General features: G+C 44.6%; 1 protein-coding gene across 1 annotated transcript; it reads right to left on the bottom strand.

Annotated features, from left to right (window-relative positions):
- Window positions 1–3,134: 3,134 nt before the first annotated feature.
- Window positions 3,135–22,749, bottom strand: LOC138357223 (neurofilament heavy polypeptide-like). The gene is made up of 3 exons (XM_069313883.1): window positions 22,669–22,749; window positions 5,625–5,900; window positions 3,135–5,452 (listed from the first exon to the last, which is right to left on the bottom strand). Exons 1-3 carry the CDS (start codon window positions 22,747–22,749, stop codon window positions 4,079–4,081), a joined length of 1,731 nt encoding a protein of 576 aa, XP_069169984.1. The 3' UTR covers window positions 3,135–4,078.
- Between the last annotated feature and the right edge of the window lie 1,393 nt (window positions 22,750–24,142).

Genomic DNA, 24,142 nt, shown 5'->3' with positions numbered 1-24,142 from the left:
AGAAGTAAGATCACGAAATAAATTGAATCACAGCATCTCCATAACCTCAGACAACATGATTTCCGAACAGGGCGCTCTTGCCTGTCACAGTTGCTGGACCACTATGACATGGCATTAGATGCCACGGAAGACAAACAAGACGCTTATGAAATTTGCACAGATTTTGCAAAAGCCTTCGACAAATGTGACCATGGTATTATTGCACATAAAATGCATTCAAAAGGAATTACCGGAAAAATAGGCAGATGGATCTACAATTTCCTGACTTAACAGAACCCAATGAGTAATAATCAACAAAATAAAATCCAGCCCATCAACCGTGAAGAGCTCAGTCCCCCAGGGTACTGTGCTTGCTCCAGTACTTTTTCTCATTCTCATATCGGACATAGACAAGGACACAATCTATAGCACTATATCATCCTTTGCAGATGACACTAGGATCTTTGTGAGAGTAGACAACATAGAGGACACTGCAAACCTCCAATCAGGTGTAAACCAGGTCTTTCTATGGGCTACAGAAAATAATATGGTGTTTAGACGAAGATAAGTTCCAGCTCATGTGCTACGGAAAAAAGGAATATATAAAAACGGAAACCACGTACAAAACACAGTCAAATCCAAATCATAACATAGAACGAAAAGGCAACATAAAGGATTTGGGTGTACTCATGTCGGAAGACCTTACCTTTAAAGAACACAATAAAGTAGCCGTCACAACTGCAAGAAAAATGACAGGTTGGATAACATGAACCTTTCACATTAGAGATGCTATACCGATGATGATACTTTACAAGACGCTAGTGCTCTCTGACCTTTAGAGTGTGCAGAGATCCTTTACTGCTAGAATCCACTCAGTAAAACATCTAAACTATTGGGACCGACTAAAGAGCCTAAATCTGTATTCTCTTGAGCGCAGGCAGGAGAGATACATAATAATTTACACATGGAAAATAGTAGAGGGGCTGGTCCCAAACCTGCACACAGAACTAACATCACATGAGAGCAGAAGGCATGGCAGGATGTGCAGAATACCCCCATTGAAGAGCAGAGGTGCAATAGGTATTCTGAGAGACATCAGAGGCCCGAGACTGTTCAACACGCTTCCACTACACATAAGGGACATAACTGGCCGACCCCTCACAGTGTTCAAGAGAGAACTATCAACATCAGAGGCCCGAGACTGTTCAACACGCTTCCACTACACATAAGGGACATAACTGGCCGACGCCTCACAGTGTTCAAGAGAGAACTATCAACATCAGAGGCCCGAGACTGTTCAACACGCTTCCACTACACATAAGGGACATAACTGGCCGACGCCTCACAGTGTTCAAGAGAGAACTATCAACATCAGAGGCCCGAGACTGTTCAACACGCTTCCACTACACATAAGGGGCATAACTGGCCGACCCCTCACAGTGTTCAAGAGAGAACTCGATAAGCACCTCCAAAGGATACCTGATCAACCAGGCTGTGATTCATACGTCAGGCTGCGAGCAGCCGTGTCCAGCAGCCTGGTTGACCAGTCCAGCAACCAGGAGGCCTGGTCGAGAACCGGGCCGCGGGGAAGCTAAGCTCCGAAAACACCTCAAGGTAACCTCAAGGTAAGGTACTGCAGGTCTATGGGAAATATAGGGCGGGGAACCGTACCACCAAGCATAATAAGGATTGGAAGCCGAACAGAGGTAAATAGTAATTCAAATGGGCTAAGATAAGATAGGTAAATTACCCTGGAAACACAAACCGAAACTGTCTCTATTTTCCGCTTGTTACAACTTGTAATAAAGTAGTTACATCTTGGCTTAACGTGTTTATGACGTATTAGAACGTTGTTACAACTGGCTATATTGGTTGTTATAACTGGTTAGGAAGTGTTAAAACTTGTTCGAACGTTGTACCAACGTCGTAGTTCCGTTGTGTGTTTGGCGGGTAGTTGGATACGAGTTTTACATAATGTTCTGAAATTAGTATAGGTGTAAAAGTTTTCTTTAAAGTGTCTTAAAGTGTTTTGTGAGAGTTGTGCGAAGTAACGGGTAAGAGTGCAAGAAATCTGCGTTAGTACAGGAGTGTATTGAAATGTCTGGGTAAATAAGTGAAGAGTTGATGTTACAGAGAGAATAAAATGATGCTTTAAAAAAATTATGTTCAGTAGGTTACGTTAAGTTTGGTAAGTTATATAAGTTAGATTATGTCAGGGTAGGTATTGTTATTGATGTCTTGAAGAGTATCTTTGATTATTTGACTGCCAGAAACGCTATGCGTGCTAGTGGCTTTACAAGAATGTAAAACTTCAGTACTTTGTACTCTTATAAACCCAATGTATCTTCTTGTATATAAGTCAATCAATCAATAAATAAATTTGTCTAACTCCACAAAGTATAATAGTTACGAAAGTGTTGAAAGAAATTACATTTGACTATTTTCAGTTGAGAGAAGTGTTATTTTGTTAAGTACGATGTTGGAAAGAATCCTTTGGCTATTTTTTAAGAACGAACAACGAGTTATTTTATTTACGAAATAATTTAAAGACACTTGCCTATTTTCAGTTAATTGACGAATGATTTTAGTTAAGAAAAGATTGTCTTAGTAAACTTGTTACTAAATAGACCGAAGTTTTTTTAAGAACAATCCCGGTACGAAATATTAAGTTGTTAAGCAGAAATACATTGACATAGTATTTTAAATAAACGCGGTGACTAAATACGTTGTAATAAATAATTTCTAACTAGCTAAATAAATTATAACTAAATATGTTGAGGGACTGTAATGCTGCTGATAATATTTGACAAGGAATTAGTTACTGAACGGAATAAGCAATTGTACATTTCATTTTAAAGAACATGTAAGAAAATGCGATGAACACAGAACATGCGGGGGAATATGAATTGAAGTTGCAGAGAACGTGTTTTAACATAAAGAGAATATATAGAGCATAAGAAGAATGAACAACGATCTTGTGAAGAACATTCTGAGAACACGGAGAATATGAAAAAGAACACAGAGAACATGGAAGCGAATGTGAAGACCTTGGAGAAACAGGTGAAAAATATGAGTTGAACTTGCAGAGAACATGTGTGGAATATGAATAATGTGTAGCAAGTTGTATAGTGAACATGTTATGAACATTTGGGAGGGTATTTTAAGAACATGGGGAGAACACAAATATACGCTAACATTATTGGTAATAGTTATCTTTGAAATTCTTGAGGGTGCAGAGTTGTGGATTAATCTGGGGAAAGGGGAGTTGGGGAATGGGCGAGATGTGAGGGAGTAGGGGGTAAGGGAGGGGCAGATAAGGGTGAGGGGGAGTTGGGTAGGTAAGGGGGTGTCCTTATGACCAGTCTAGTGGTTGGGGCATTTTCACACATAATCTCCTTCTCCTGGTCTTCTCACCTCCACTCTCCCCTTAAATATTTGCCTTTAGCTTTTTCTCTCTCTTTTTTGGGTATTCTTTTGCCATCCTTGTCTCTGTTTTTGGCGTAGTTTGGACGGAAGGAGCCTACTGTCTTGCGCCACTCTTCCATGCAGTCTTGTGTCTTCCCGTCTGGCTTAATCTTATTCTCCCAGGCTAGCTCGGCCTTATCATCGACCTTTTCAACGGCCTTTTCATCCTGCTCCCAGCCGATCTCTGGTCCTTTATACCCCTTCTTGGCTCCTTTCCCGGACCCCATGTCCTCCTTGGGTACATATCCAAGTCCCATTCTGATTATTCCAGTATTGTCATCGGGATCATACTACAGAGACCTGCCTAGCGCCCTATCCCCTCTATATACCTTGCCCAACCTTTTGTAAAGAACTTCCAACGAAGGATAAGGCCAAGGTTTGTGGGGAGGTAAAGGGAATTCCGAAGAGGTTTCAGACTTCTCCGCGCCACAGTCCACTCCCTCCGTCACCACAGTGATGTGTGACATTGTCATTAAATATTTTTTAATGGCATCCCGGCTCTCAATAACATCGATGACGACGGTGCCAACGATAATTACCCGGTGCTCATCCAACAGGACACGAATCTCGACGCCAGGTCGCCGCCCCCTGTTTACGATTGTGTTTATCAAAAATTTTCTCGCGATGGGGACGGTTAAATACCAATCATTATTAGCTGAGAAATAAAACCATGGCTTATACCTAGTAGAACACACTTCAGCTTCTTCTTCAGCATCCCCATCCTTCGTAAGGATTTTTTCGGGCTCCCTGTCCTCGTGTAGAGGCTTTTCGGGCTCCCAGCCCTCGTGTAGAGGCTTTTCGGGCTCCCAGCCCTCGTGTAGAGGCTTTTCGGTCTTCCTGCTCTCGTGTAGAAGATTTTCGGTCTTCCTGTCCTCTTTACGGACCTTTTTGAGGTTTCTGGCCTCTTCACGTAGCATTGCGAGGACACTGCCCTCTTCATGGGGCTTTTCTGGTTCTTTGACGTCTTCATGGGGCTTTTCTGGTTCTTTGTCGTCTTCATGAGGCTCTTCGGGGTCCCAGCACTCTTCATGGGGCTTTTCTGGTTCTCTGACGTCTTCATGGGGCTCCTCGGGGTCCCAGCACTCTTCATGGGGCTCCTCGGGGTCCCAGCACTCTTTATGGGGCTTTTCTGGTTCTTTGACGTCTTCATGGGGCTCTTCGGGGTCCTAGTTCTCTTCATGGGGTTCTTCGGGGTCCCAGCACTCTTCATGGGGTTCTTCGGGGTCCCAGCACTCTTCATGGGGCTTTTCTGGTTCTTTGACGTCTTCATGGGGCTCTTCGGGGTCCTAGTTCTCTTCATGGGGTTCTTCGGGGTCCCAGCACTCTTCATGGGGCTCTTCGGGGTCCCAGCACTCTTCATGGGGCTTTTCTGGTTCTTTGACGTTTTCATGGGGCTCTTCGGGGTCCTAGTTCTCTTCATGGGGTTCTTCGGGGTCCCAGTTCTCTTCACGGGACTCTTCGGGAGACCTGCTCTGTTCATGGGGCAATTCGGACTCTCTGCCCTCTTCATGGGGCTCTTCGGACTCTCTGCCCTCTTCACGGGGCTCTTCGGACTCTCTGCCCTCTTCACGGCTCTCTTCGGACTCTCTGCCCTCTTCACGGCTCTCTTCGGACTCTCTGCCCTCTTCACGGGGCTCTTCGGACTCTCTGCCCTCTTTACGGGGCTCTTTGCCCTCTTTACGGGGCTCTTTGCCCTCTTTACGGGGCTCTTTGCCCTCTTTACGGGGCTCTTTGCCCTCTTTACGGGGCTCTTTGCCCTCTTTACGGGGCTCTTTGCCCTCTTTACGGGGCTCTTTGCCCTCTTTACGGGGCTCTTTGCCCTCTTTACGGGGCTCTTTGCCCTCTTTACGGGGCTCTTTGCCCTCTTTACGGGGCTCTTTGCCCTCTTTACGGGGCACTTCGGACTCTCTGCCCTCTTTACGGGGCTCTTCGGACTCTCTGCTCTTCGGACTCTCGTGAAGAGCGAGAACCCCGGAGAGAGTTCCCTCCTGGCTGTCGTGGCGGAGGTCTGCTATATACCGCAATAAGCAGTCGGGGACACCAAGCTTTCTCAGGAAGAAAACGATACGTCTGTTTATGTCGGTTAATGAAAGGAAAAGGAGCAGGCTAGCTGCGATACACAGGATGGCTTGCCAAGGGTAGTCACGGTCGCTAGGGGCGCTCACTGGCGTCACACCCACCTGCCAAAGGAAGGTCTCCAGGCCCTCGATCTGCCGTAGATGTTGAAGGTACTGCAGGACTGAGCCAACATGTGGCACTCTGTACCAGAAGGACGCATGATAGTCTTCGAAGAGTGTTGGGTCACACCTGGGTTGAGGGCTGAGAATCTTAAATATGGCAGCCAGCTGCTTGGCTAGGTGTTTGACGCCACTCTCTTTGTCATGCCTGTGTACTACCTGCTGCCGCAGCCGGAACAGGTGTTCGCTTGAATGCAAGAACCAACATGTGTACCACAACTGCCAAAATCCGAAAATTAACACCAACACAGTCAAAAGTTTTCGAGAAAGCATATTAGACGACACTGATACAGAATCCATGACCAAACGTGATGGCAGACGGAAATAACCTAAGTGAAGGGAGTCAGGCCAGACATATTTCTGACGGTTATCAGAGATAAAGAAAATGTAGTTAAGTCGGAATGTTGACTGGTTATCATGAGGTTATCTTGAGATGATTTTGGGGCTTAGTGTCCCCGCGGCCCGGTCCTCGACCAGGCCTCCACCCCCAGGAAGCAGCCCGTGACAGCTGACTTTACTCCCAGGTACCTATTTTACTGCTAGGTAACAGGTGCATCAGGGTGAAAGAAACTCTGCCCATTGTTTCTTGCCGGCGCCCGGGATCGAACCCGGGAACACAGAATCACGCGTCCAGTGTTCTGTCCGCTCCCCACCGGGGTAGGGATGTTGGGAGGTAAGAATGTTGAGGGGTAGGTATCTTGGGAGCTAAGAATGTTAGGGGTAGGGATATTGGGAGGGAAGAATGTTGAAGGTTAGGGATGTTGGGAGGTAAGAATTTTAAGGGGTAGGGATGTTGGGAAGTAGGAATGTTGAGGGGTAGGAATGCTGGAAGGTAAGAATGTTGAGGGGTAGGAATGCTGGAAGGAAAGAATGTTGAGGGGTAGGAATGCTGGAAGGTAAGAATGTTGAGGGGTAGGGATCTTGTGAGAGAGGAATGTTGAAGGGTAGGGATGTTGAGAGGTAGGAATGTTGAGAGGTAGAGATGTTGGGAGGTAAGAATGTTAGGGGTAGGGATGTTAGGATTTAAGAATGTTGAGGGGGTAAATGAGAATGTTGGGTGAAAGGAATGTTGAGGGATAGAGATGTTGGGAGGTAAGAATGTTGAGGGTTAGGGATGATGGGAGGTAAGAATGTTGAGGGTAGGGATGTTGGGGGGTAAGAATGTTTTGCTGTAGGGATGTTGTGAGGTAACGATGTTGGGAGGTAAGAAGGTTGAAGAATAGGGTTGATGGGAGGTAAAAATGTTGAGTGGTAGGGATGTTGGAAGGTAAGAATGTTGAAGGGTAAGGATGTTGGAAGGTAAGAATGTTGAAGGGTCAGGATGTTAGAGGGCAAGAATGTTGAGGATTAGGGATGTTGAGAGGTAAGAATGTTGAGGAGTAAGGATGTTGGAAGGTAAGAATGTTGATGGGTAGGGATGTTGGGAGGTAAGAATGTTGAGGGGTAAGGATGTTGGAAGGTAAGAATGTTGAGGGGTAGGGATGTTGGAAGGAAAGAATGTTAAGGAGTAGGGATGTTGGAAGGAAAGAATGTTAATTTAAGGGGTAGTGATGTTGGGAGGTAAGAATGTTGAGGGGCAGTGATGTTGGGAGGTAAGAATGTTGAGGGGTAAGGATGTTAGGAGGTAAGAATGTTGACGAGTAGGGATGTTGGGAGGTAAGAATGTTGTGGGGTAGGGATGTTGGGAGGTAAGAATGTTGAGGGGGTAGGGATGTTGCGAGGTAAGAATGTTGTGGGGTAGGGATGTTGGGAGGTAAGAATGTTGAGGGGTAGGGATGTTGGGAGGTAAGAATGTTGAGGGGTAGGGATGTTGGGAGGTAAGAATGTTGAGGGGTAAGGATGTTGGGAGCTAAGAATGTTGAGGGTTCGCGATGTTGGGAGGTAAGAATGTTGAGGGGTAGTGATGTTGGGAGGTAAGAATGTTGAGGGGTAGTGATGTTGGGAGGTAAGAATGTTGAGGGGGTAGGGATGTTGCGAGGTAAGAATGTTGTGGGGTAGTGATGTTGAGAGGTAAGAATGTTTTGAGGTAGGGATGTTGGGAGATAAGAATGTTGACGGGTTGAGATGTTGTGAGGTAAGAATATTGAGAGGTAGGGATGTGTGTGGATAAGAATGTTGAGAGGTAACGATGTTTGGAGGTAAGAACGTTGAGGGGTAGCGAGGTAAGAATGTTGAGGGGTAGCGATGTTGCGAGGTAAGAATGTTGAGGGGTAGCGATGTTGCGAGGTAAGAATGTTGAGGGGTAGGGATGTTGGGAGATAAGAATGTTGAGGGGTAGTGATGTTGGGAGGTAAGAATGTTGAGGGGTAGCGATGTTGGGAGGTAAGAATGTTGAGGGGGTTGGGATGTTGGGAGGTAAGAATGTTGAGGGGTAGTGATGTTGGGAGGTAAGAATGTTTTGAGGTAGGGATGTTGGGAGATAAGAATGTTGAGGGGTTGAGATGTTGTGAGGTAAGAATATTGAGAGGTAGGGATGTGTGTGGATAAGAATGTTGAGAGGTAACGATGTTTGGAGGTAAGAACGTTGAGGGGTAGCGATGTTGCGAGGTAAGAATGTTGAGGGGTAGCGATGTTGCGAGGTAAGAATGTTGAGGGGTAGCGATGTTGCGAGGTAAGAATGTTGAGGGGTAGGGATGTTAGGAGGTAAGAATGTAGAGGGCTAAGGATGTTGGGAGGTAAGAATGTTGAGTAGTAGGAATGTTGGGAGATAGAAATGTTGAGTGTTAGGGATGTTGTGAGGTAAGAATGTTGAGTGGTAGGGATGATTCTAGGTAAGCATGTTGAGAGGTAACGATGTCGGTAGGTAAGAAGGTTGAAGAGTAAGGGTGTTGGGAGGTAAAAATGTTGACGGGTAGGGATGTTGGGAGGAAAGAATGTTGAGGGTTACGGATGTGGGTAGGTAAGAATTTTGAAGGGTGGCGATGTTTGGAGGTAGGAATGTTGAGGGGTAGGAATGTACTCACCTAGTTGAGTTTGCGAGGGTTGAGCTCTGGCTCTTTGGTCCCGCCTCTCAACTGTCAATCAACTGGTGTACAGATTCCTGAGCCTATTGGGCTCTATCATAACTATATTTGAAACTGTGTATGGAGTCTGCCTCCACCACAACACTACTTACTGCATTCCATTTGTTAACTATGTTGGGAGGTAAGAATGTTGAGGGGGTAGGGATGTTGGGAGGTAAGAATGTTGATGTTTAGGGATGTTGGGAGGTAAGAAGGTTGAGGGGGCAGGGATGTTGGGAGGTAAGAATGTTGATGGTTAGGGATGTTGGGAGGTAAGAATTTTGAAGGGTAGGGATGTAGGGGTAGCGAGGAATTTTTTTCGGGGCCAGTCCTCCCTACCCCTTCAGGGGTTCCTGATAAATTTCCGATTTGGAGATAAAGAATTCTTATGGGGAAAATAATTTCAGAGTTCGTAGAAGTCATAGAAGTTTGTTAAGAAAAATTCAGGGACAAAGTTCGCTCTCGTATTACTGAGAATAAACTCTACGGTCGTTGTTTTGTTTTTTTGAAAATCACTCATTTGGAGTTAAAAGAGTTCTTATGGAGGAAATTCAGACCGAAAATCACCTATTCGTTCTTAAAGGATTCTTATGGGAGAAATTCAAATTTTTTCTGCGTTCAATTTTATGAAAATATTTCAGAGTTCTTATAATCATAGAAGTTTATTTAAGAGTGTAAGACCGAAATTTGTAAAAAGACCATTTTCAGGGAATATTGTCTTACACGTTTTGTTAAGGAAAATAGACATCTTAGCCGTGACTTTTAGTTTTTATATCCATTTACTGCTGTGTCACTTGTAAAAAGGCCGAAAATTATTCAGAGGCCATTTTTGGACCAATTTTCAACAGAGTCCATTTGAAAACTGAAATGACCGAAATTTGTAAAAAGACCATTTACAGACCGATTTTCATCAGAGGCCATTTGAAGACCGAAATTGACTGTAATTTGTAAAAAGACCATTTACAAACCGATTTTCATCAGAGTCCAGTTAAAGACAGAAAATTAGTCCATTAGTCCATTAGAAAGTCCAGTTAGAAATCCATTAGAAATCCAAAATTAGTCAGAGACTAGTTAAAAGACCAAAATTAGTCAGAAACCAGTTTATGCCCAAAATTCGTCAGTCTAATTAATGACCAAAATTAGTCAGAGACCACTTTGAGACCAAAATAATTCAGAGTTTTACTTATTCCTGCATTCTTAAAGAGTTCTTATTGAGGAAATTAAAATATTGTCAGAGTCCGTTTGAAGACCAAAAAATTAAGAGTCCAGTTTGAGCCCAAAAATATTCAGACCCTTTCCAAACCAATTTTCACCAGAGTCCAGTTTAAGATCCAAATTTGTCAAGATCACATTTTAGCTATTAATACCCCAATTTTAAACAGTCATATTTAAGACGTAGTAAATCAAATTTAAACAGTAAGCATGTTCTAGCTCCTGTCCCCTTACCTTCCCCCAACACTCTTTGCCCTTCATCTCGCCCGTTCCCCCTTCACCCCCCCCCCTTCATCTTGCCCTCCCATTCCCCAACTTATCTAAACCTTCAATAATGCTGCTGTATTTCTATATTCTCTCCTTATTCACTCTGTTCTTCTCATTCTCAGGAGACAGGAGCTAAAACTTACTGACTGAATTTTATTTACTACATCTGAAATATGATTGTTTAAAATTGGGCTATTAGTAGCGAAAATGTGGTCTTGACAAATTTGGGTCTTAAACTGGACTGGTCTGAAAATGGTCTCTGAATATTTTTGGGCTCAAACTGAACTCTGTTAATTTTTCTGTCTTCAAACGGACACTGACAATATTTTAATTTCCTCAGTAAGAACTCTTTAAGAATGCAGGTGTAAGTAAAACAATGAATTATTTTGGTCTCAAAGTGGTCTCTGACTAATTTTGGTCATTAATTGAACTCTGACTAATATTGGTCTCAAAGTGGACTCTGACTAATTATCAGTCTCTATGGGACTCCGAATACTTTTTTATCTTTACTGGACTCTGACGAATTTTGGACATAAACTGGTCTCTGACTAATTTTTTATTTCTAATGGACTCTGACTAATTTTCTGTCTTTAACTGGACTCCGATGAAAATAGTTCTGAAAATGGTCTTTTTATAAATTTCGGTCTTCAAATGGTCTCTGTTGAAAATTGGTCCGAAAATGGCCTCTGAATAATTTTCGGTCTTTTTACAAGTGACACAGCAGTAAATGGATATAAAAACTAAAAGTCACGGCTAAGATGTCTATTTTCCTTACCAAAATGTATAAGACAATATTCTCTGAAATGGTCTTTACAAATTTCGGTCTTACACTCTTAAATAAACTTCTATGATTATAAGAACTCTGAAATATTTTCATAAAACTGAACGCAGAAAAATTTTGAATTTCTCCCATAAGAATCCTTTAAGAACGAATGAGTGATTTTCGGTCTGAATTTCCTCCCTAAGAACTCTTTAACTCCAAATGAGTGATTTTCAAAAAAACAAAACAACGACCGTAGAGTTTATTCTCAGTAATACGAGAGCGAACTTTGTCCCTGAATTTTTCTTAACAAACTTTAGTGACTTCTACGAACTCTGAAATTATTTTCACCATAAGAATTCTTGAACTCCAAATCGGAAATTTACCTGGAACCCCTGAAGGGGTAGCGATGACTGGCCCAATTTACCTGGAACCCCTGAAGGGGTAGCGATGACCGGCCCAATTTACCTGGAACCCCAGAAGGGGTAGCGATGACCGGCCCAATTTACTTGGAACCCCTAAAGGGGTAGCGATGACTGACCCAATTTATCTGGAACCCCTGAAGGGGTAGCGATGACTGACCCAATTTATCTGGAACCCCTGAAGGGGTAGCGATGACTGGCCCAATTTACTTGGAAGCCCTAAAGGGGTAGCGATGACCGGCCCAATTTACTTGGAACCCCTAAAGGGGTAGCGATGACCGGCCCAATTTACCTGGAACCCCAGAAGGGGTAGCGATGACTGGCCCAATTTACTTGGAACCCCTGAAGGGGTAGCGATGACCGGCCCAATTTATCTGGAACCCCTGAAGGGGTAGCGATGACTGGCCCAATTTACCCGGAACCCCTGAAGGGATAGCAATGACTGGCCCAATTTACTTGGAACCCCTAAAGGGGTAGCGATGACCGGCCCAATTTATCTGGAACCCCTGAAGGGGTAGCGATGACTGGCCCAATTTACCTGGAACCCCTGAAGGGGTAGCGATGACTGGCCCAATTTATCTGGAACCCCTGAAGGGGAAGCGATGACTGGCCCAATTTACTTGGAACCCCTGAAGGGGTAGCGATGACTGGCCCAATTTACCCGGAACCCCTGAAGGGATAGCAATGACTGGCCCAATTTACTTGGAACCCCTGAAGGGGTAGCGATGACTGACCCCGAAAAAAATCCTCGCTACCCTTTCATCCCTACTACTGAAGGGAGGTAGGAATATTGAGGGGTAGAAATGTTGGAAGGTAAGAGTGTTGACTTGATCACACACTAGAAGATGAAGGGACGGCGACGTTTCGTCGACTTGAGAATGTCGACGAAACCGACATTATTCGACTTGAGGGGTAGGAATGCCAGTCCTCCCAATATTCCTACCCCTCAAGTCGACTTCTCATCGACTTAAGAATGGTCCAGGACGGACTGAAACATCATCGTCCCTTCATCTTGTAGTGTGTGGTCTGGTAAACATACTTCAGCCACGTTATTGTGACTCATCGCCTGCGTAAGAGTGTTGAGGGTTAGGGATGGTTGGAGGTAAGAATGTTGAGGGGTAGCGATGTTTAGAGGTAAGAATGTTGAAGGCTAGGGGTGTTGGAAGGTGAGAATGTTGAGGGATCGCGATGTTGGGAGGTAAGAATGTTGATGGGTAGGGATGTTGTGAGGTAAGAATGTTGAGGGCTAGGGATGTTGGGAGGTAAGAATGAGGTAGGGTAGGGATGTTGTGAGGTAAGAATGTTGAGGGGTAGGGATGTTGTGAGGTAAGAATATTGAGGGGTAGGGATGTTGTGAGGTAAGAATATTGAGGGGTAGTGATGTTGTGAGGTAAGAATGTTGAGGGGTAGGGATGTTGGGAGGTAGGAATGTTGAGGGTAGGAATGTTGTGAGGTAAGAATGTTGAGGCATAGGGATGTTGGGAGGCAAGAGTGAGGAGGGGTAAGGATGTTGTGAGGTAGGAAAGTTGGGAGGTAAGAATGATGAGGGGGTAGGGATGTTGTGAGGTAAGAATGTTGAGGGATAGGGATGTTGTTAGTGTGGGAAAAACCTGCCGGGATTGATATGAGAGGAGACTACCAGGGACTTGTACTGTACTAAATTAAAAATTACTGTCTGCAATTAATTCAACTAAAGTCTCTAGCTAGGGTCGTAAATCCTAGCTCCTCTTTTCCTAATGACAGATTGTGGGCTGTAAGGGGTAGGTGGGGTGAATGAATTAGTTGATAGGTTGATTGAAGATCCAGTCCTCCTGCAGACAAGTATCTCACATTAACTTGTATTTTTTCATACAAGGATAAGATTTTAATAAATTCAGTTCTATGACTGAAGACTGGTTCTGTTTAAATCAGGGATTTAAACTTGTACATAGTCCAGCCTAGCACCATAACTATCAACAGCCAATATATATACTTATACTATAAACAACAATTTAAATTGTAGAAGTATGATATTAAATGACCTTAAATGTAGTCTAAGTACTAAAAATTATACCAACTAAGTACAAAAAATTATATTCAATTAAATGAACTTATAAGATTAATTAAAGATAACTAAGCAAGCAATTGTTAAATTAATTTATATATTCAAGTATATATATAGATATAGATATATTCAATTTATATGAAGAGGTTCAGTCAACACGATTGAAGCTTTTCACATACAATGGACACTCATGAGGTTTTGTTTACCTCGTGAGGGCCTTTATGCTTGGAAAAATTCAACTGCTGCACTACAATATTAATAAACTTACTGAAAAGTGAGGTGTTGCCTCGCTCTATAACTGACAGACAGACTTATTGGATATATTAAAGTTATATAAGCATACAATTGACCAATTAATACACTAGTAACATTCAATATACTTCTCTGAATGCCGGGGTGCCTGTCTGACAAGTGTGCCAGACTGGATAACTCTCTTGTTGTGAGTTTAGGCACGATATTTTATTTCACAGCATTGCTGTATGATGATCTAGTAGCGTTGCTACGTGATTGTCCTTAATTGCGTTTGCAGTAGGATGATAGGTGGTGATGGTGGTGGAGACAGTCACTTTGTGTGTGCTCCACTCTACACTTATATAGGAATTTTTCCTTGTAGATATATTGTCCAGGTACTCCCCCAGTTCTAGAGAGTAATCACTGGTGATAAAGATAATTCGATAAGGTGTCCTGAACTAAGTAATGTCTGCAAGGCACTATCACACTTGTTCACTCTTTTGTAAACACACGCGTTCTGGCCCTCGGGGTGTGGTGGGCGCGTCTCTCCCAGCCATAGCCGGCGGCTGAGTGGACAGAACACTGGACGCATGATCCTGTGGTCCCGGGTTCGATCCCGGGCGCCGACGAGAAACAATGGGCAGAGTTTCTTTCACCCTGATGCCCCTGTTACCTAGCAGTAAATAGGTACCTGGGAGTTAGTCAGCTGTCACGGGCTGCTGCTTCCTGGGGGTGGAGGCCTGGTCGAGGACCGGGCCGCGGGAACACTAAAGCCCCGAAATCATCTCAATATAACCTCAATATATAATATAACCCATGCTCCCTGAGCATGATAGCCTTCTATGAATATTGATTGATTATTTTTACTGTCTAGATATAAGATTGAGATAAGATGTGATTATAATATAATTAGATATAGGATTTAAAGATTATAAGTAGTACTGGATAGTACTATTGATTCTTATTAAGGATTCGTTATAATCCCTACCGGAAATCGATTTAATGTTCCAATAGTTTTTTAATTAAGAAATCCTTATAGAAGCTTCTGGATCCTTGAGAGATCATTCACAAAGTCACGTAGGCAACCAAGGGCCCTATGCTCTACGTGATCATAGACATTGTCATCTAGGATCAAGATGTATAATGAATCTATAGTGATTCTGATATGATTTTGATATGATTCTGATATGATTTTGAAATAATACATTTCTTAGATAATAATATAGATATAGTGGGTAAAAATTTACCACAGTGAGGTAAGAATGGTGAGGCGTAGGGATGTTGTGAGGTTGGAATGTTGAAGGGTAGGGATGTTGGGAGGTAAGAATGTTGAGGGGTTGGGATGTTGGGAGGTAAGAATGTTGAGGGGTAGGGATGTTGGGAGGTAAGAAGGATGAGGGGTAGGGATGTTGAGGTATACAGGTTTAGGAAAGGTGGGGTTGGGAGGTAAAGGTTTGGCGTGAAGGGAGGTTGGGGAGGGGTTAGGGGTTGTGAAGGGGAGGGGATAGGGGGTGGGAAGGGGAGGGGTAACGGGAGGTAAAGGGGGTTGGGAAGGAGGGGTTGAATATATAACCATTAGGTGTGATGGTACTGTAGAAGTCTGTTTCAGAGTTCAAATGTTTAGCATATAGTTGTGTTGGTTAATTTGTATAGTGATGTAAAACAGTGTTGTGAGTATTTGGTATAGTCATCCAACTATAGTTTTATATGATGGTGTGCGGTGATTGTCTGGTATAGTGATATAGTGACAACATTGTGCAGTATGATGCAGTGGTCTTTTTGTATAGTATTGCTTATAATTGTTTTGTATCGCACTTTTAGTGTATTGTGTTGGGGTGACGGTTTACCCGGCGATGCCCGGGTCGACCCTGTGCCCAGGCCTCTCTCACACACACCCTCCAATGTCTCTCCCCTCATCCACCCTCCCCATCTAGCCCCATTCCCACCCTCCCCATCTAGCCCCATTCCCACCCTCCCCATCTAGCCCCATTCCCTCCCTCCCCATCTAGCCCCATTCCCACCCTCCCCATCTAGCCCCATTCCCACCCTCCCCATCTAGCCCCATTCCCACCCTCCCCATCTAGCCCCATTCCCACCCTCCCCATCTAGCCCCATTCCCACCCTCCCCATCTCTTCCAGCATTCACACCCCTCCTCCAAAGTCACCCCTTCCTCATCACAATAACCATTACCTCTACACAGTCATCACAATAACCATTACCTCTACACAGTCATCACAGTAACCATTACCTCTACACTTTCATCACAGTAACCATTACCTCTACACAGTCATCACAGTAACCATTACCTCTACACAGTCATCACAGTAACCATTACCTCTACACAGTCATCACAGTAACCATTACCTCTACACACAGTCATCACAGTAACCATTACCTTTACACACAGTCATCACAGTAACCATTACCTCTACACACAGTCATCATCACAGTAACCATTACCTCTACACAGTCATCACAGTAACCATTACCTCTACACACAGTCATCACAGTAACCATTACCTTTACACACAGTCATCACAGTAACCATTACCTCTACACACAGTCATCATCACAGTAACCATTACCTCTACACACAGTCATCACAGTAACCATTACCTCTACACACAGTCATCACAGTAACCATTACCTCTACACACAGTCATCATCACAGTAACCATTACCTCTACACACAGTCATCACAGTAACCATTACCTCTACACACAGTCATCACAGTAACCATTACCTCTACACAGTCATCACAGTAACCATTACCTCTACACAGTCATCACAGTAACCATTACCTCTACACACAGTCATCACAGTAACCATTACCTCTACACACAGTCATCACAGTAACCATTACCTCTACACAGTCATCACAGTAACCATTACCTCTACACACAGTCATCACAGTAACCATTACCTCTACATACAGTCATCACAGTAACCATTACCTTTACACAGTCATCACAGTAACCATTACCTCTACACAGTCATCACAGTAACCATTACCTCTACACACAGTCATCACAGTAACCATTACCTCTACACACAGTCATCACAGTAACCATTACCTCTACACACAGTCATCACAGTAACCATTACCTCTACACAGTCATCACAGTAACCATTACCTCTACACACAGTCATCACAGTAACCATTACCTCTACACACAGTCATCACAGTAACCATTACCTCTACACAGTCATCACAGTAGCCATTACCTCTACACAGTCATCACAGTAACCATTACCTCTACACAGTCATCACAGTAACCATTACCTCTACACAGTCATCACAGTAACCATTACCTCTACACAGTCATCACAGTAACCATTACCTCTACACAGTCATCACAGTAACCATTACCTCTACACAGTCATCACAGTAACCATTACCTCTACACAGTCATCACAGTAACCATTACCTCTACACAGTCATCACAGTAACCATTACCTCTACACAGTCATCACAGTAACCATTACCTCTACACAGTCATCACAGTAACCATTACCTCTACACAGTCATCACAGTAACCATTACCCCTACACAGTCATCACAGTAACCATTACCTTTACACACAATCATCACAGTAACCATTACCTTTACACACAGTCATCACAGTAACCATTACCTCTACACACAGTCATCATCACAGTAACCATTACCTCTACACAGTCATCACATTAACCATTACCTCTACACACAGTCATCACAGTAACCATTACCTCTACACACAGTCATCACAGTAACCATTACCTTTACACACAATCATCACAGTAACCATTACCTCTACACACAGTCATCACAGTAACCATTACCTCTACACACAGTCATCACAGTAACCATTACCTCTACACACAGTCATCATCACAGTAACCATTACCTCTACACACAGTCATCACAGTAACCATTACCTCTACACACAGTCATCATCACAGTAACTATTACCTCTACACACAGTCATCACAGTAAACATTACCTCTACACACAGTCATCACAGTAACCATTACCTCTACACACAGTCATCACAGTAACCATTACCTCTACACAGTCATCACAGTAACCATTACCTCTACACACAGTCATCACAGTAACCATTACCTCTACACACAGTCATCACAGTAACCATTACCTCTACACACAGTCATCATCACAGTAACCATTACCTCTACACACAGTCATCATCACAGTAAACATTACCTCTACACACAGTCATCACAGTAACCATTACCTCTACACAGTCATCACAGTAACCATTACCTCTACACACAGTCATCACAGTAAACAAACTCATCATCTGAACATTGGTTGTGTTTGTCTGTATTTCCATACTCTAATATTTAAACGAATGCTAAGCTATACGGGGTTTAGGTTGGTTAGGTTAGGTTAACTTATGTTAGGTTAGGCTAGGCAAGGTTAGGCAAGGTTAGGCAAGGTTAGGTTAGGTTAGGTTAGGTTAGGTTAGGTTAGGTTAGGCTAGGCTAGGCAAGGTTAGGTTATGTTGCACGTTTCGTATCCAATGACCTCGTGAGGGAGGGACGAAGACCCATGCCCCTCAAGGTGTGGGGGTTGCAGAGGGGGGTCGACCCCCCCCTCCACCACTTCATATAAGACTGCCCAGATCACCAGTCACCTGCAGGGCTGCGTGAGCCCCGTCTGGAGAGTCGGGGTTCGAACCTTGTACACCCAAACACACATCGGAACTTTCTCTCGTATAACTAGATAGATTGGTAGGTTATCCAGCGGTGCCCGGGTCTCTGTTTGTCTCTCTGGCTCTAATTGTCTATCTGTCTATCCTTCCTATTCTCCGTATTTCTCATTTTTCCTCGCACGTATTCTTTTCCCACTCCAGTTCTCTCTACATTCTCTTTTATTTTCTCTCTCCTTACCTTCCTCCTTCCCTTTCATTCCTTCTGCCTGACGTTCTTTCTCCCTCGCGTTCTTTCTTTCCATTCCATTCTCTCCCCCTTCCATTCTCTCTCCCTCCCATTCTCTCCCCCTTCCATTCTCTCTCCCTCCCATTCTCTCCCCCTTCCATTCTCTCTCCCTCCCATTCTCTCCCCCTTCCATTCTCTCTCCCTCCCATTCTCTCTTCAGTGGACAAAATGTACTCGAATGACGTAGAGTGGACGCTGAGCCAACATCAATAACACCCGGAGATGTAATTGTTAACACCATAAATAATGAAATTGGCATTTCAGGTTTGATCCGAGTCCTTGGCTATCCTAATAGGAAGGAAGAGCTGGGGAACAATCAGGGGGGAAAGCGCTAAGTCATTACATTTACAAAAGGGAATAGAGAATAACGTAACTGGAGAATTTCCCATCTCGCAGGATGGTTAGTCAGGCCGTCGTCCATATCACAGACAGACAAACAAACCATTCTCTTTATACATATAGATTGCAAGCCCAATAACTGCTGATTACGAGCAAATATTCTGCCCATAAATTCGTAGGATAAATATGTTCCATTTGGGTGTGTACACACACATCCAAAATCACATATTTTATGTGTAATATTACATATTATATGTTTAATATGTTTAATCTTATATAATATATATAAATGTGTGCAAGAATTGTTTTGTGATAATTAGTGTGAATGTTGTATTATTATTTGGGATATTTCTCAGCCTGTATGTTGCCTGCCAGGGTGATGAGGGTGTAGGTGGTAGGTGTAGGTGGTGGTGTAAGTGGCAGGTGTAGGTGGTGGTGTAAGTGGCAGGTGTAGGTGGTGGTGTAAGTGGGAGGTGTAGGTGGGTGGTGTAAGTGGCAGGTGTAGGTGGTGGTGTAAGTGGCAGGTGTAGGTGGTGGTGTAAGTGGCAGGTGTAGGTGGTGGTGTAAGTGGCAGGTGTAGGTGGTGGTGTAAGTGGGAGGTGTAGGTGGTGGTGTAAGTGGGAGGTGTAGGTGGGTGGTGTAAGTGGCAGGTGTAGGTGGTGGTGTAAGTGGGAGGTGTAGGTGGTGGTGTAAGTGGCAGGTGTAGGTGGTGGTGTAAGTGGGAGGTGTAGGTGGTGGTGTAAGTGGGAGGTGTAGGTGGTGGTGTAAGTGGGAGGTGTAGGTGGTGGTGTAAGTGGCAGGTGTAGGTGGTGGTGTAAGTGGGAGGTGTAGGTGGTGGTGTAAGTGGGAGGTGTAGGTGGTGGTGTAAGTGGGAGGTGTAGGTGGTGGTGTAAGTGGGAGGTGTAGGTGGTGGTGTAAGTGGGAGGTGTAGGTGGTGGTGTAAGTGGGAGGTGTAGGTGGTGGTGTAAGTGGGAGGTGTAGGTGGTGGTGTAAGTGGCAGGTGTAGGTGGTGGTGTAAGTGGCAGGTGTAGGTGGTGGTGTAAGTGGCAGGTGTAGGTGGTGGTGTAAGTGGCAGGTGTAGGTGGTGGTGTAAGTAAGTAATTATCAAAAGAAGACACCAAACCGGGAAGGCTATGTAGCACCATCAAATGTGCGGGATAACCAGAGAGCGCTAAATATCACCAAGGATGCCAATATGAGAACAGAAACGCTTAAGGCGAACGATATCAAAAGTATCTGAGTCACCAAGCATACTAGCGAGGGACAGGTGACCGAGGGGGATGGTCGGAAAACTAGACACACGCTCGTCCTGGAAGTCAGGACATTCAACAAGGATATGCACGACCGTAAAAGGGACAATGCAATTTGGACAATAAGGAGCAGGGCGGCACTCCATCAAGTGACCATAAGTTAAGAGAGTATGGCCAATTCACAACCTCGCCAGAGCCATTTCACATCGCCGGTTACAGTGGTAGGAGGACGGCCACAAGGACACACAACATTTAAGAGTACGCAGTTTGTTACCAGTAACAGAAGACCAACAAGCCTGCCAACAGGTAACGATGGAGGAATGGATAACCGGGTAAAAGTCGGAATAAGGAATACTTTTACGAGAGATGGGACAAAAGCGGACAGCTTCCCTAGCGGCAGCATCTGCACGCTCATTTAAAGAGACACCAATATGGCTGGGAACCCAACAAAACTCAACCGACTTAAATTTACTGTGAACAAGAAACAGCCAATGCTGGATCTCGACAACCACTGGATGAACTGGATTAAAGGACCCGAGAGCCATGAAAGCACTACGAGAGTCAACAACAACTACAAAGGAAGATTGACAACGAGAAAGCAGGAGACGAAGAGCATAGAGAATAGCATAAAGTTCCGCTGTGAAGAAGCTAGTCTCCGGAGGTAAGCGACACATATAAGTGCAATCAGGAAAAACAACAGAGTAGCCTACACCGTCCGCAGACTTATACCCATCGGTCAAGACCAAAATGGAGCGGGAGTGAGAAGAAAAGCGCTCAAGGAAAAGGCGTTTTAGAACCGTAGGAGGGTTAAAAGCTTTAGTGATGTGGGTTAAGGATGTACAAAACTGTGGAAGGGGGACGTTCTACGGGGATAAAGAAGGAACAACACGAGGAGAAATATTAGAAATACGAACTGAAAGAGAATCCAGTAAGCAAGATAACTGGACAGAAAGAGGGAGGTGGTGAAGAGAAACAGGAACCGCAGGAGAGGCAAAAGTTAAAGCACGACAGAGGCGAGAGGAAGGATGTTGCAAGGACCGCGCAAGATATTGAAGACAGTGGCGATCACAATGGTCCTGGAGAGATAGGAAGCCAGTGTTAACATACAAGCTGAGGACGAGAATCGAACGAAAGGCACCAGAACTGAGGTGCAACCCAGTATGGTGCAAGGCATCAAGACGGTGAAGAGTAGAAGGAGAAGCAGACGAGTAAGCAGGGCAACCATAATCGAGCTTAGACAGGACGAGAGAGGAATGTAAAGAGAATAGTGCGCGCCTATCCACTCCCCAAGAAGTATGGGACAATACCCGAAGGAGAGTAAAGGGCTTTAGAGAATTCAACACGGAGGTAAGAGATATGGGGCGACCAAGACAAACAAGTGTCAAAAATCAACCCCAAGAGCTTAGCGGAATCCTTGTACACAATGGGGTGACCATAAAGCGACAAAGAAGGAAGAAGAACGACACGCTTCCGAGTAAAAGTCATAGCACAAGTCTTAGACGTAGAGAACTTGAAGCCATGATTGGTGGCCCAAGACGACACAGCATCAATCGCAAGTTAAAGGAGAGGCGAATCATCACCCTGACAGCAAAGGGTAAGATCGTCGACATAGAGAGCGGAGAAGTCGCCTGAAGGAAGAAAGGAAAGACCATTGAGGGCCACCAGAAAAAGAGTAGTGCTCAGAACATTACCCAGTACACCTTCGTATTGCTGAAAAGAGGCAGAGAGAGCGGTACCAAGCCTCACCACTGAAAGGAACGACGTGAGAGGAAGCTGCGGAGAAAGAGAGGGAGATGACCACGAAGGCTAAAATAATGAAGTTGGGATAGAATATGATATTGCCAATGGTGTCGTAAGCCTTTTCTAGGTCAAAAAGGACGGCAACAACGGAGGTCTTCGCAGCAAAAGCAGTACAAATATAGATCTCCAAGTTCACCAGGACATCTGTCGTGCTGCGGCACTTGCGGAAACCAAATTAGGAAGGGGAGAGGTGGTGATGGTGTTCTAAGAACCACATCAGACAAATGTTAGCCATACGTTCAAAGAGTTTGCAGACACAAGTTGTGAGGGCAATAGGGCGAAAGTCCTTAGGGGATGTTCCCAGAGACCCTGGTTTGCGAACAAGGAGGACAGGCATCGAGCCAGTCCTCAGGGACTGACGACAACTCCCAGATCCAATTATACAGACTCGGTAAATACTGAGATGTGCACGGAGGGAGATGGCAAAGCATCTCATAATGAATGCCATCGGAACCCGCCACCGTAGAACCGCAGAGGGCCAGGGCAGACCGAAGTTCAGAGAGAGAGAAGGGATCATTATAGGGAAGTTGAAGATGAGTGCAGAAATCTAAAAGACGAGATTCAAGAACAGGTTTACGAAGAAGGAAAGATTGGAGAAGATGAAAACCAGAGCTAACAGAAGAAAAGTGGGAATCCAGTTCGGTAGCGACAAGCAACGGGTCCGCCACAAGAGTACCGCAGAGGTGAAGGACTGGTGAGACATCTGGAACGAACTTACAGCCTTGAACGAACTTACAGCCTTGAACGAACTTATCTTGCGGATACGCTTCCAGATCTGCGGCAGAAGAGTTTCGGACATAATGGTGGAGACATAAGACGCCCAACATTCACGTTTAGCCGTATGGATGGCCCTATGGGCCACCTCACTCGCCTTCCGAAATAAAAGAATCGGCCGTCTGCCGGCGGTGGTGTCTCTTCCAGGCTGCACGCTTACAGTGGACAGCCCGAGCACAGTCTGCATTCCACCAGGGAACGCACCTCCATGGTCCCCCGAGAGGAAGAGCGAGGAATAGAGCGAAGGGCAGCATCGTAGACGGTGTCATGAAAAAGGAGGAGAGAGCGAGGGAGAGGCAGAAGGGAGAGGTCAGAGAGAGCAGCACTGAGGGTAAATTGGTTCCAGTCTGCCTTGGCAAACTGCCACCTAAGGAAGGAGAGGGAAGGGTGAAAAGAGAAAAAGGTAACAAGGATGGGGAAATGGTCACTGCCATGGAGGTCATCAAGAACCTGCTATGTGAAATCTAAGTAAAGAAAAGACGAGCAAAGAGAAAGATCAAGACCGGAAAGGGTGCAAGTCCGAGAGTCCAAATGCGTGGGCTCACCAGAATTCAGAAGAGACAGGGAAGAAGAGCGGATGAACGGCTCAAGAAGGCGACCTCGAGTGTTCATCAGAACATTCGCCAGATCATCAGAACGCCAGACACTCGCCTGGCGTTCCGCGAGCACTATGTCATGGGTTCGTATCCTGGACGGGGAGGATTTACTGGGCGCAATTCCTTAACTGTAGCCTCTGTTTAACGCAACAGTAAAATGTGTACTTGGATGAAAAAACGATTCTTCGCGGCAGGGGATCGTATTCCAGGGACCGTAGGATTAAGGACTTGCCCGAAACGCTACGTGTACTAGTGGCTGTACAAGAATGTAACAACTCTTGTATATATCTCAAAAAAAAAAAAATATCTCAAACATCACCCCAAAGGGAATGACGACAATAAATCACCTAGCAGGAGCACAGGCTCCGGCAATGAGTTCAGTAGGTGTTTCAGATTGGGAAGAGAAAGCTGGATTCTCGGGGGGAGATATATGGATTCAAACTATCACTAATAGAGTAACCTCATTCATCTTTGCCAACATACAAGGACTGAAAACAAGAACAAACAACAAAGTACAGTTCATAAATGGCCTCCTCACGGAGTCAAATGCAGTATTTGGAGCTTTCACAGAAACCCATGCAGGGGAATTGTTGGACAGTGAGATCTGGATTCCAGGATATAACCTATACAGGTGTGATAGGAAAATTAGGTCACATGGAGGAGTGGGTCTGTATATTAGGGAAGACCTTGTATGCTCGGAGCTCCTAAACGTTACAAATGAGGTGGTAGAGGTACTGGGATTAAAAATAGAGAAAATAAATTTAGTGATTATACTAATATACAAACCGCCAGATGCAACGGCTGAGGAATTCACAGAACAGA

Source organism: Procambarus clarkii, chromosome 76 (genome assembly GCF_040958095.1).
Source record: "Procambarus clarkii isolate CNS0578487 chromosome 76, FALCON_Pclarkii_2.0, whole genome shotgun sequence".
Classification (NCBI taxonomy): domain Eukaryota; kingdom Metazoa; phylum Arthropoda; class Malacostraca; order Decapoda; family Cambaridae; genus Procambarus; species Procambarus clarkii.
This window is presented reverse-complemented; position numbering and strand designations above follow the sequence as displayed.

Excerpts from the sequence above, each read along its gene's own strand:
- LOC138357223 (XM_069313883.1), bottom strand. The coding sequence starts at position 22,749 with ATGTCCGAAACTCTTCTGCCGCAGATCTGGAAGCGTATCCGCAAGATA. Across the intron at positions 5,901-22,668 it reads CTGTAAGTTCGTTCAAGGCT|TTGTGGTACACATGTTGGTT; the intron begins GTAAGTTCGTTC and ends GGATTTTGGCAG. Across the intron at positions 5,453-5,624 it reads TGGAGACCTTCCTTTGGCAG|ACCTCCGCCACGACAGCCAG; the intron begins GTGGGTGTGACG and ends GGTATATAGCAG.